General features: G+C 36.9%; 1 protein-coding gene across 1 annotated transcript in view; it reads right to left on the minus strand.

The window, feature by feature from the left end:
• TRHDE (thyrotropin releasing hormone degrading enzyme) overlaps positions 1–14,772 on the minus strand; it is a gene marked incomplete at both ends in the record, with an annotated part of 207,291 nt that overhangs the window by 28,023 nt on the left and 164,496 nt on the right. Inside the window, 2 exons of the mRNA XM_079538556.1 lie at positions 12,798–12,853; positions 12,952–13,085. Coding sequence (XP_079394682.1) covers positions 12,798–12,853; positions 12,952–13,085 — 190 coding nt within the window. The remainder of the gene's footprint in view (positions 1–12,797; positions 12,854–12,951; positions 13,086–14,772) is intronic.

The raw sequence follows: 14,772 nt of genomic DNA on the forward strand, positions 1-14,772 counted from the left end.
TCCTTAAAGCAGAACTGTTCCAGCAGAACTACCATCAGATATTGCCTACGAAATGCACCAGAGCAAAGAAATGAGGTTCTTTTCCAGTCTATCCATGTTAGAAGAAAACTGAGAAATCATCTGTCTTACAGGAAATAATTGATTATAAGCTATACCAAAACCATGTAACAAACATAAACACCACAGGCATACTGTGATGTGAAATCATATGACTGGTCTGAGACATCATACTGTTTCTCCAGGTGTCTCAAGCAGCACAAATCTACAACCTAGAAGCACTACAGTTTTGGCACTCCTTTTCCCAAGGGCACAGTGATATTTTAATTCTGGTCCTTCTCCCAGGAAGAAGGGAGAAGGACTCTTCAAGGAAGAGTATTAGCAGACCCATGTACATGTTCTAAAATGAAATGTTATTTAAGTAACTTCACTGTAAAACATAAAAAGCTGGAGTCTTTACTGCATTCTAGATTAGAAGTTTTTGACTGGAATCACTGGTCATACAGAGAAGAGCCTGTTTAGAAAAAAAACCTCTTCAAGTTCTAAGCCAGCCTTTTTTGTACTGTAAACTTTGGACTGAATGTAAAAAACATGCCAATGAAAGCAAAATTTGACCAAAACAATTACATTTGAGATGATTGGTTGTTTTATTACTCTTTATGTAACTGTCCTAATCAAACAGCTTTACCAGCATGTAAACCTTTCCTGTTGCAAAAAAAACTTTAGCATCAGTCAGAAACAGGGCAAAACATTAGGTTTGTCTTATCATCCATGTTCCTGGATTTCACTTTTTCCTAATGAACCAAAGAGGAGAACAAGAACACAGGCAAGCAAAGAAATCTGTTTTAGCCATTAGACAAATTATTTCCAGAAAAGAATTCTGACCAAGCAGGTTTTTCATGCCTAAAGAGGCTGCTGACAAATTGTGGTAAAAAGGTTGTTCCCTACTTTTATGACAAGAGCAGAGACAGACAAAGACCTCTCAAAAGTAATATGAATATAAAGTTGTGTAGGACATTATATAATATCATAAGCACCGACCCTTGAACAAGCTACTGTTCTGCTTACACTGAAGAAACTGCTACAGTGACCATTGCTATAAAGAAAAAAAGACAATAAATAGAAAGCAATGAATGTGGTAATGAAATATTCATCACAAAAATATCCCACTAAAAATCCTTTACCAATCCAAAATAATCTTTACGTTACATGAGCTCTTAACAAGTCAGATAAAAGCTAGAGATCTAGACTATATTATGAAACATCAGTGTGTATTCAGCTGCATTTTGACCTTGATTTGTTCTTTACACTGAGCCACTGAACTTATGGACAGATCCCAGCACATTCTTTTTCCCCTTAGGGACAAAGTACCAAATGGTAGTGTAATTGTCAAGGGAAAATTATTACTCTGTTCTGAATTATTTCTATCATAAATCCAGCACCAGTCAAACAGACTCTGTCACAAAAACGACAGCGTTGCCTTACAGTGATGAGAATCCCACATACACATGTACCATCAATCCCTTAGTCCCACCGCCAAACAAAGCCATTATAAATCTTGTGCTTAAATCAAAATTAGAAAATCCAAGCTGGCAGCAAACTGGTCAACATTGTTGAAACAATGGAAATGAAGTGATTTACTTGCCACTGGTTTAAAACTCACCCTGCATCATCTGTTTCCTATGAAATAACATATGACTAGCTTTCTGTTTAAATAAGTCTAAAGAGGAAAAAAATGCAGCTCTTCAGAGCATAGATGCGCAACTCAGATTAACTTCAATTACATTTCTGTGCATACGCAATGTATGAATAACTGGATATGTTCATTAACCCACAATGGGGTATTTTAAAATAAGTCAGACTCTCATTCACTGACTCATTCCTTTACCTTTAAGGTCAAGCGTCTGGATTAGTTTATGTATTCAGGATATATTTTCCCACATTGCTTTAACAGCAATTCTGTGGCAGCTTAGTAGAAGCAGTAGGTTGAACACTGGCATGGAAAAAAAGCTTTGAGCAAGACAACCTGTGCAAGAGTGAAATGAACTCCTGAATTCACGTGAGTCACCTTACACTTCTAAAAGTCTGGATATTCAAATAATAAAACCTTAGAGACATCTGTCATCCATATTCAGGAAAGGAAGCTGGAAAAATAATGATTTTGTGTTGAAAGCTGATGAGCAACCTGTAAAATGGGCTCAAGGACCTTGAGAATAAAAGCACCATTTTCCACTCCCAGCGGTGGGCTGACTTAGGTACAGATGACGACTTTGCTTTTCTAAGACATCCAAAGTGGCATAATGGAGGCATTATGATTTGTACCAGCTGTGGACTTCCACATAAACAGGACAAGAATGCACATCTGCTCTTTGATAAGTACAGCAGCACCATTTGGCTTATAAGCTCACTGTAAGTGCTAAATTTAATCAGCATTCAATCTCTCTAACATCAAAAGATTCACAAAGTATGACAACGTTAAGTGAAGCACGCTTATTATTATGTTTTCTTACATGCATAATATTTGAGGACTTTTCAAGTGACGTTCAACTCCACACAAGAGCATTTTAAGCATCCTGCACAGAACAGCTCAAATTCAATGCAATTATCAGTATAATCACATGATTTAAATTATCTTTCATAGATTCTGAGTTGCTACATAAGTGAAGGCTAGTGCTAATTTTAATTAATCACCTTTGTCAAAAAGAGAAAAAAAAAAAAAGCAAACAAACAAAAAAAAAACAACTTTGAAATCCAGCATTTGTAAAAATAAAACAACAAAAAATCCTCAGATTGGGCTTAATATCTCTTCTTTCCTCTTCTTTTCCATATGAAAAAAAAAAAAAAAATTAAAACAAAAGCAGAGGAGTACAAGATAAAAAGGAATGATCTTACAGCTGAAAATCAACACTTAGCAGCAAGTTGGATAATGTAATGTTTTTCATCACTGCCAAAACCTGATTTTGTAGGTGTGTCTGTCACTTAAATTAACTGATGAAATTTGAATATATTTCAGGAGCTGATGGAGGTCATTTTCTGATGGCTAGGTTAAAAAAAGTGTTACTTATTTTATTTCACAATGATTTTTTGGGGGCGTAGAACGAAACAGCCCTTCTACTCCTAAAGTTGTCAATGAGCAATGATACCTATGAAAGCATGTTTGAGCACATTCAGAATTGGATTCATTTATTATTATGCACCAAACATTTTCATATCTCTCTTTCCTTTCCTGTTCAAATGTTTACAATTCATGCATCAATCAGCCAAGTGAAATTTGTGTTTAAAAGCCAGGAACTTCATATGGAAAGTACAAAAGTGTGATCTTGAAAACAAGCATACAATCTGAATTTTGTTTGCCAGAATATCTACACAGTTGTGTATTATGTCTGTAAAAGCAATTATCTAAAAACATATTTATAATAAAAGAGTCTGTGAAATTCTTATAACCCCTCACCTATTCTCTTATCTTCATTTTACAGAGAGAAAACTGACACACAAACAGTTTAAGTGATTTTACCAAGGTCACCGAACAATTCCAGAGCAGAAACAGCACCTGAGATTTCTCTAGTCTCTATCCAGCATACTATTCCTTACACAGTTCTTCCATTTACTGCTTCACTTAGAGAAAAATACCATTCTAGCCAAATATGATGAAGACAAATTCATAAAACATTAATTCTGAAGAATTACATTTCACTGAGAAAAGAGACCTTACTCTTCTATGTGAAACACCAATAAATCCTAGCATACACTTTCAAAAACTGCTTTATAAAATCACCAAATGATAACAAAAAAACTTGAAAGCACAACCTGCACTTTCAGTTCAGAAGTGTATCCTGGCAGGTAGTTGGGTATGTTCTGCCAAGCAGACAGAGCATATACTGCCAAAGATCAAATCTCTTCCAGATGATAACAACCCTGGCATAGCGTAACTGGGTGAGCCCAGAAAGGAGCACAGTTTCTGAGCTCCAAACTGCAGGCAAAGCAGTCAGCAGCCTAAGGTGGGCAGATTTTCGTTTACTGATGATAGTCCTCTCTAGCTAGAAAAATTAGTCCTAATTCATATGCCTTTGTTGGTGCTGTTAAAAAGGGAAAAGACGGGATATTTAGAGTGGCACTTCCAGCCTCCCTGTCACAAAGAGAAGCTGAGTCTCTTGCTTTCTGCTCTGGTCAGAAAGTAATGGCATTCTAGAAGGAAAAAAAGCTACTTATTATAAGAGCAGAAGTGAAGGAGATGGGGAAAGGCAGAGAACACACTTGCAGGAAAGAAAAAGGGTGTTATAGATGAGAGCAGAGCACACAGAACAAACACAACTAAGAAGGAGACAGCAGACCTCCCATACAATGGCAGAAGTTGTGAGGATGGGCAAAGACTTGAACTGCATCACAAACACACAAGTTATATTTGCATTTTTCAGCCCCCTTTCCACTACCCAAAGTTGCTAAGAAGCCTTCAAGAAGCTCCACTCACAGCACCTTCCTCATTCAACTCGAAACACCAAGCTGAGCATTCTCTCAAAGTACAATTCAGAACTGTTCTGATTAACCCTCCCAAAGCGGATTCCACAGACTGTTCCTTTCTGCTATCATTATGCAACAGTCCATAGCATCTGCACTGCAACATGAATACACCCATATCAAACTAATTTTGGCAAGCATCTTGAACAGACCATAAGCATGAGTTGAAAAGACAACAGGCAGACAGCCAGCTGCTAAAAATAATTCTTGCACTCCCTTGAAACTACTGTCATGTTTTCTTGAAAGCGTTTGTTCTGCTCTTCTGTTAAGGACAGAGTTAACATAGGTTACAGAACAAAAATATTGCTATAATTGTACAAGTAATGAACAATGCATAAGAAATTTTGTGGGAATGCGGATTAACAACATCACCCACTTCTACAAGATAGATGCACGCTACACCCATACCTACTGACTGCACTAAACTCTCTGCAAAGAACTGAGACCTCCAGCTTCTCTTTTGTGCATGCTGAAGACACTTATTCAACTTCTTCAGCTGCTCTCACTAGGTTTTTCTATTCTCCAGAACGCTCTTGTAGTGCCAGTGATTCCCTGAAATGTGTTGTACAGTTTGCTGCATTGCTCTTATCTACACAAGAAAATCAGATGCAAAAATGATACATAACTCCAACAACAGAACTGACTTTTAGAATGCTTACTGTCAAGAATTAGTTTGATTCTTCTTTTATGAACATATGTAAATGTAAGCTGAAAAGTGTATCTCCATGTAAAGCAGATATCAAGGCTGTGATATGTCAAAGAACATATGGATGGATACAGAGTATACGGAATGAATGAATGATACCTTGAAGTATTTGTGGCTATTATCTCTAGGAAAGGTACAACTGCTGTGATTCACCGAGAGAGTATTTATATCAAAGGAAAACCAAAAACAACTCTTCTAGGAAAACATATCTAAATCAAGCTCACGTGTAGAACCATCACTAAAATTTTCGACAGTGAAAAGTTACTATAGTATCTGCTGAAATAATTTTAATGAGGCCTTATTTATTAAAATACTAAGTCTATACCACTATTAATCAAGCATGAGCAAACTATCTATCTAATACTTGCTCCATTAACTAGTTACTAACTCAGAGGCATTAATTAAAGGAGCTACTTAACATATCTGTTGTTTTTCTCTGTTGAATTACCAGCAAATGGTATCAGGAATAGTAATGAGGGCTAGAGTTAAACTTTACAGTTTATTCATTTAAATGAACTCTCTATGATTGTTTATGAATGACCCAAGTCAAACAAGGTCAATAACCTCGGATATGGCTGCTAAAATTTGGAAACAATCTGAAATTCAGTACTTAGCCTAGATGAGAACTTCTATCTTTGTTGCCTACTTGTTATCTAGACACAGAGTTTTAAATGGGGCCTCAAATGCCTTGACTTTTCCTGACACTCCACTGAACAGGACTCTAAGTAACATAATCAAGTGTAACATGGAACTAATTATCCTAGACATGCTGGAAGACTTGCAACAAATGCTACCGTAAATGACATCTTCAGCTGTGGAAAATGACAATGAATATCACTTCATTAATTTTGACATGTACATATTTCATAGAATCATAGAATCAAGAATATCTTGAGTTGGAAGAGATCCACAAGGAACATAAAATCCAACCCCTTGTTCCACAGAGATTGATAGTTTGTATCATGCTTTTCCCTATGTCTCAGAGCATTGTTCAAATGCTCCTTGACCTCTGGAAGCTTGGGGCTGTGCTCACTGCCCTGGCAGCCCATTCCATGCCCACTGCCCTCTGGTGAAGAACGCTTCCCTTACACCCAACCCGACCCTCCCCTCACACAGCTCCACGCTGTTCCCTCTGGCCCTGCTGCTGTCACAGAGAGAGAAGCTCAGTGCTGCCCCTCTGCTCCCTGTGTGCAGCTGTAGGACACCATGAGGCCTTCCTTCAGCTCTGTGCTGAGGGGACATGAAGGGACTTCAGCTGTCACTCGTACATGTTGCCTTCCAGACCATCTCTGTAGCGCTCCTTTGGACATTCCCCAATACTTTACGTCCTTTTAGTACTGGGGTGCCCAAACTGCACACAGTGTTCAAGATGTCAAATCAGTACAATGTAGAGAGGGACAATCACTTCCTTCTTCGAGAAAATATTCTTCAAATTTATCAGTAAGCATTGTGGATTCGTACGCTTTCATATGAATTAGATCATACGAATTAGAAATTAAGTTACACGATAACTACAGTCAGGAATTCCATTGGTCAGCAGTTGCTTCTGTGTGAATGTTGGTCACATTGTTGTAGCTTATTTCTGAATTTTACTTTTGGAACCAACCTTGTAGTCAAACCTCATGTGTTAAAGACAAATTTGTGTCAAGTTAGAGAATCTGGATTTTGATCTGAAAGTCAGGTTGACACTGTCCTTTCCCTTACCTTCAGAATTTGATTTTCTAGAGCTAGCAGAACTCAGAACTTCGAACAAAGCAAGCCAAGAGCTGATTAAAGGCAGGAAAACAATCAGCGTAACTTATTACCTGCCTGCATCAGGCTCCTGATTTTGGTCTGGTGTGTAAGATTATAAGAGGAACTTTCATGAAAGCTAACAAAAAGGAAAGCTCTTTAGTTCACAGCTAATTCTGAAAGTGTGCTTTTTTCTCATTGCTTATTTCCGACATCACTCTCTGTATCTGTGAAGTCTACAGGAGCAGGCTTGCTGTCCTAAAAAGAACTTAGACTGGATAGACAACATCTCCCTCTCTTCATAAGCTGTGAAATAGGCAACACTGCAGTATGGTCAAGCTGTTTCTTATCCTGCCAGTAAGAACAGCCTTTCCTCACTTTTACTAATTTACTCATCTACTTCTGCAAACACTGAGTGACTGTCACACCATTTATTATCCCTCAGTTACATAGTTTCTAGGTTTTGTTTTCCTCTGCTCTATGTTGATCAAGGACATACAGGCTTTCTCTGCTGTTCTCTAATGCTCAAAAAGGGCCCTCAGAAAAAGAGACTTCCATGGACAGTGGAGAAACCCCGCAGCAGAAAAACAATTAGTTAACAACACCGCTTCATGATTTTTCATGAATCCACTTAAGGAACAGTGATAAGAAAAACTCAAAATGTACCACCAAATTTTATCTCTGGCCTTTATTAATGTGTAATCAATGAGTTTAGTCTTGGCATATTCCACACTGTCACTAGGCAATTTGAACTGTCAGAAAAATCTGAGTATCCAAAGAACTACACAATCTCTTCAGTGACAGAAGGCAAGATATTGATCAATAGTAAGGTAGACTGTCAGTATCAGAAGCTCATTCCTGAGAAACTGTCCTGCAAGCCAAGCAGCTATCACTTTAACATGACTGTAAGTGAAAGCAGGAAAGAGGGGTATTAGATACATTTTGGGTTTCAAGAGAAATACAGGTGGCTTCTTCCAAACAGGAAGGAACAATATTTTAAATGAGAGTAAAATAGGTATCCACATTCACATCTGATCATCTGATTAAACACTGATTAGCAGTGAATAAAACCAGATATTTTTCTTTGACATAACAATGGATTAATTCAACCAGCTTAATGAGTGGAAGTGAATACGAAACTTTAGGGCTCTGCAAATAAGAACTAGGGGTGGCACAAAGCTGTGGACATCAAGAGGGTAATTTCTTTAGGTCTGTATTAAGTGGCTTCAAGAGGTCAAGTGCACATTTCTCTCCATTATCTGTCAGTGCAGTCCAGGATGATGAGCTCAGATTTACAGGTCTACCTTTGGGATGCCTAAAGTAAAGTGAGAAGCATCCCATCTCACATATTCACCAATAGCCTACTCCAAGGAAAGAGAAAGAATGAACAACCTGACAGCATTATTCACACTCTCAAGCAACTCTTTCTTCCTGTGACACTACCTTTGTTCAATCAAAGCTCAGAGGAAATACAGAGTTCCATTTGTCTTCTCTTGTCTATCTCAGTCTATTATCAACACATCCAGCTCATTTAATACAATCAGCATTATTTCAAATTGTTCTGAAATCTCACAAAAAAGCATTCTAAAAAGATCACAGAATCACAGAATCACAGAACTGTAGGGGTTGGAAGAGACCTCCAGAGATCATCGAGTAACCCCCCTGCCAAAGCAGGTTCCCTACAGCAGGTCGCACAGGTCGGCATCCAGGCAGGTCTTGAACATCTCCAGAGAAGGAGACTCCACCACCTCCCTGGGCAGCCTGTTCCAGTGCTCCGTCACCTCACTGTAAAGAAGTTCTTGCGCACATTTGTGCGGAACTTCCTATGCTGCAGTTTCCAGCAGTTTCCTTGATAAATAAGGCTGATATTTTTCCTTGATAAATAAAGGCCAATAAGGATCATCAATGAGATGGAAAGACACAGCACTAAGGTTCTGTTCCAGCTCAAGAATTTTGGGCATATATATTTCCCTAAGTGATGTTACCGCCAAAGCTACAGCACTTGAGATCCTCAGGGTGCACATATGCACTACAGCTGAGAACAAAATAATGCTTAAAAATTTCAAAAAAACAAACAAGTTTGTGAGAATTCAAACACAGTGGGCAAGCTGTAGCTTTCCTTTATTGTTATTATTCAGTTCAATTCTGCTTGATTGATTTTATGGAACCAAAATACACAAAGAAGAAGGAATATATTTACATAGAAAATACGCAAAAGTTTAGGAAGTTAAATTTATAGAGCTTAAAATATTCCTTGAAGTTATCAATTCATTTATACTTATTTTTGAGAAATCATTATACTGGACAATAAAAGGATAAACATTTTGGAGCAATAAAATCAAACACTTCTGAAAAAAAAATTTAAATATGTGCTCAAAATAAATGATATTTTTCAGCTTTCTTCAAATCTCAATGTTTTCCTAACGATAAGACATGTACATATTTCAGAAACAAAATCAGTTTGCATTAATAGTATATAGAAATACCACATTAGGACTTATCATACTAGGACACTGGAAAATTAGAGTTGAATCTTTCTGCTGGGGAGAGGACATTATCAAGTTCAACAGCACACTAGGGGGTACTTCAGAAATCTCTAAGTACAGGGCATTTTAAAGAAATACAGTATTTAATACAGTAAAAAAGCTGCTTGCATTGGAAATTGTTTTAAAAGGGACATGCACAGATTTAAGAAGTTATGTTTTCATTTATGTATTATTTTATCATAGAAAATAATATCTAGGGATTAATATAAAAGTATATGTTTCAGAGCTCTCTCCTCACTCAAAATGTGTATGTTTATAGAGGTAGACAAGAAGATAATATATCTGTACCACCAGGGACTACATCAGAGGACAGAATTAGCCTTAAAAACAGCAGTCTTCTCCAAAGTCAGGTCTAAACTACCAATTACTACCTCTGTGCTTGGTCAATAAGGTTACTCACTTTTTCACATGTTGCAGTCAAAGACAATTGTCTGTGTTTAATCTCCCTATCACATAACATTATATGGAGAGGGAGAAACACAGTCTGTGCATCAGACATTAGATTGAATCAGTGCTGCATCCACAAGGCAGGTAACATCCAAAGCATGGCTCTGCTCTGATAAAAAGCAAAGCAACTTTCTGCAGAGTGCCTTGCAGCCAAGAGTAAAAGCTAGGCTGCTCTTAGGCTAATGATGGTCTTCTGAACATGGACTTTTTGAGAAAACTGAGAGCGTCAGTGTCATCTAGATAGTCCTCAGAGCTTGTTTTGGAACACTGCTGAGCATCTGAAACAGCGAGACCACTGCATTGTACTGTAGCGCAGTGTGTGAGTCCCCACCACTTACCCCCACAAGAACTTCCACACATGCTTTCATATTCCCAGAGGTGCTCAGCTATGTAGGCCTGTCCCAAAACACTCCTAACTCTCTCAGTGCCTCACTAGTCCTGCTCATGATAAGGCAAGGAGTAGGTCTGTCCCTGGTCTTTATTTGTCTCAGAGAGGGGAAATGAGAACAAAAAATACCAAAGTCTTCTTACAAAGCTATACCAGACAGACAGCTAGCCAGTAAGAGTATTTTAAGCATGACTATAATCAATTGTGGATTTTTTTTTTCTTTAGAAAAGTGATAGATGAATGAAGTAAGAAAAGATTAACAGTAAAGCCTACATACCAAGTTTACCCACATCTATGTAACTTATTGCTACCCTTTGAATACTGCCTATAAATTTACTAGTTGCAAACATGCACATCTCTACATCTCTATTTCAGCCAATTCTGTCACAGCAAGACTGGCTTGTGAGTTGTATATTCAAAGTAGTATTAGTGACATGAGTCTGTCAAAAAATTTCAAAGAAGCAGGAATCTATATGTGTATCCCTGTTAAAAGAGCATTACCACTTAAGTACAGATACATATGAGTATACAGTGCAAATATTTAGCACAACTGATATTTTTTCCATTGTGCATGATTAGCAAATGCAGTAGATGACCACTGCAGCTCAACATTAAAAACAAAATGTTAAGATTTTACAACACGAAATCTTGCGAACAAACTCACAGTGTTCTCACAAAACTACTTGTAGAAAAAACACCTTGATCCAGTATTATCATCAACATGCTTTGGAAAGCATGTTGGGAATGAGCTTCTTGTCTATGTCTGGGTGTTTTTTAGGTAGGAAAATTTGGCCAGATTATGCAGGTTGCAACATTAATCAAGACCTTGTCTTTATTTTTCATGAAGATGACATTCTAGAGCATTGGCTCAGGATGAAGAAAAACCACAACCTACAAGAATCAGCTTCAGAAACAGGCTTTTTTCAGTGCTTAGATTTTCAGTAAAGTAAAATCATGCATTCAGTTCATGGAAAAAGAGAAAAGCCACACACTGATTCCATACAACCATAAATTACTTCAGCTTTATTAGACAAAAACCAGCTCAGAGGTGCCAAAAAGTCAAAAATTAAAAAATAAAAAACAAACGAAAAAAAACTGGAAGAGACTGTTACATTGCTAAGCACACATCAGTTTTTGCAGTAGTTTACGTATTTTGGAACATTCTGTAGTATTCTTCTGGCCAATGAGTACATGGGTCACAGTCCACTGAAAACTGAAATGGCAACCTACTTCTAATCATGTAGCATTCATGAAGAAGCTAGAAGACAAGAATGAAGAGCAGTGCAAGAACAGAAAGGGTGCTCATCTTCTCCCTGCAATGCCTTCTTCTCTGCTACATTGTCAGACTGTTAAATAAGGGCTAATACTAGTTTATGTGATGTATATGGGCTAGACTGGCTGCAAGAATGGAGTGATAGGGCACACAGCTAATCTTTACTGCAAAGAAGCTGGAACAACACAGCCACAATTTGTGTGACATTGTGCCTGAATCTCAAAAATCTCTGATGACCATTTCTACTGAAATGTACCTCCATCCTGCCAATTCTTTCAAGCTCCTGCTCAAATATGGCTATAAATACATTGGGTAAACATAAAATCCAGTCATATCAGGAATTCTTCTCACACAGACTTTGACATCACAACGTTTCATTGATGCAATATTCCCAGGAATCTCTAAAATCTCAAAGTTTGAAAAGTTGCTCTACTTTTCTCTCATTTTTCACTTTGACTACCAATGTACTGAACATTTTGAGTTCAAAACGGGGATGATCCAATTGTCTCAGTTCATAAAGAAAGCATTAACCAGCACTGAGTGCGTTAATTTACATAACTCTAGTCATACTAAAACACAAAAAAGCTGTATAAATTCCAGAAACAATCAACAAAACTCAAACTTTCCATTCCAAGTGGAAAACATTATACAGAAAAATAGTCTCTTTTAACAGATTACAAGAAAAGAAAGATATTGGAAAAATGATATAACACCATAAGTCAGAGCAAAAAAAAAAAACCTCCTGGAGCTTGAAGGCGCTTTCCAACACAAATAAAATACAGCAAAAGGGTCACTTATAAGAAGAAAAAAAAGAACAAGGAGAAGGAGGGAGGGAGTTTTAGGGAGAAAAAGAAGAAAAAAAAGAATTCATTCCTTGTACATCTGAGAAAGTGGAAGGTGATTATTTACTTCCAAAGTGTTAAACTGAACTAGGTGCAAAATTGATCAGACCTCTCCAGACTGGAAAATACCCTACAGCAATTATTGATCAAGAGCAGTGAATGTGCTAGAGACCACATTTATGCACTACACACACACACACACACACAAAAAAAAAAAAAAAAAAAAAAAAAAAAGAACAAAAGTGCATTTAAGACATATTTAACTTCAAAACACACTCTACTGCTGAGTTAGTGATTGCATGAGTTGTTGCAGGAATGTGTATGAAGATAGATCATCTGCAAGCAAACATACCTGGCTAGATTGAATGCATCATCGATCAAGCCTGCTCGATCGCTGACAGAGATAACCTATGAGGAGCAACCAGAAAAATGGAACCATTTAGGGTGATAAAGTAATGAAAGTTCACATATCAAAGCAGATTTTAGGGTTGAGAAGAAGAGCTTACCTCATGGTTCCTTGTCAGCTGATTAATCAGCAGCCTCCAATTCCTAATATCATAATTAACTCTGAAGTAGCCAGTCTGGTTGATGTTCCCCAGCAACCAACTTGCCTCTTCCAAAGCAGGAATTCTGTGGTGTTCTGGAAAGAGAGAAGAACATGGGAATGGAACTTAGTTTTATCTTTAAAAATTCTAAAGATGTATTTGTTAAATTCTGTCCTTTTTTAAATACTCATAAGTTAGGAAGACTAACTTACTAAGCTAGTAAGATAAAACTAACAAAATCATTGGGGTTAATCTTTTTTTTTTTATCTGTACTCATATAGAGACAGTAGTTGAGGCTCCTACAGAGATCCCCTACCCACAAAAATCTGCAAGGGCTCCTTTTTCTGGCTACTAATATTTATCAAAGACATGCCCATTTAAATCTGGTACCTGATGCTAGCCATGCTACAATACTTTATACAGTTCTAGTCATTCAATGGATTTGCTACATAGAGAGATTAAACCTGTGATTCAAAACAAAAACAAAAACAAACGAAAAAACCCTTAACTCTTTCTGCATGTAGTCAATGACACTTTTGTTATTGGATTTTCCAGTTGTGTAGTTTCTAGCTAACTAATCACTGAGAGGCTCTCTTCTAGAACTATACTAATTAACCTTGCATTTATTAACCTGCTCTTCATCTTTCCCCTCTTTTTAAGTAATCACCTAGGGACTGAAAGCATATATCCCAGTACTTTTACAAGCAAGAATGTAGCCAGTCCATCACTATTTGCAGGACTAAGGATGCCCACAACAAAAATACGCTGAAATCACATCACATGCTTCTTTCACTACAGGACGAATCGTCATGGGCTGAAGTATCAGACATCTATGTCTCTTGAATAATCTCTCAATTCAGTATATTAATCTGATACAACTGATTATGAAACAACTCGAAAAATTCAGCATCACCTTTTTTCTGCTGTAATACAGAATCACACAGAATCACACACAGAATCACAAGGTTGGAAACGACCTGCAAGATCATCTAGTCCAACCACCCTCCCATTCCTATTAGTACCACTAATACCAAGTACTAGTACCAATAAAACTAGTATGCATGCTTCTGACAAAAGGAATGGTCTTCTCATTAATTTCAAAAGCAAGCAAAAACAAACAAACAAAACAAAAAACAAAAAGCCAAATTTGTTTCGAATGTAATTCCAAAAGGAAATTGTTTTGAATGCTTCAATTCTTTGAAAGTAACAAATGAAAAAAGACAAGCTTGCAATATTGTCTTAACAATTCAAATACACTATCTCATACCTAGACCTACTAAAGAAAAGAAATTGTTTACAGCCTTTCTTGGAAAAAAAAAAAAAAAAAGTAATTTCTGAGGAAATAATAGATGATTAGAACTCAGATAAAAGTTATGGTTCTCTCTTGGCTAAATAACAGCATCGAAAAGAAACAGCTATGGTATAAAGGTGCAAAAAAATGCAGAAAGCAATGAGATCCAATTCTAAAAACACCAAATAATCTGTTTATCTTTAAATTCATGGAGCAGTTTTTCACATATGAATTCAGAGTAAAGGCTGAGAGATTAAAAATGGAAGTCTTCTTCTCATCTAGGTAGTCCTAACATCATTAATATTTCTTCAAAATACCCTGCTTTGAAATATTATACCTAGAAAACTCAGTTGTTGCCTATTCAATTTAATTTGTTACTGTTCTTTTAGGGTTTGTCTAACTGATTTGCACTAGCTCAGTCTAATTATGCAAATGATTGAGAAAAAAAATAAACTTTCTTTAGTTAAAATATTTACTTTATCCACTTAGTT

The sequence above is a fragment of the Tetrao urogallus genome (genome assembly GCF_951394365.1).
Source record: "Tetrao urogallus genome assembly, chromosome: 1".
Lineage (NCBI taxonomy): Eukaryota > Metazoa > Chordata > Aves > Galliformes > Phasianidae > Tetrao > Tetrao urogallus.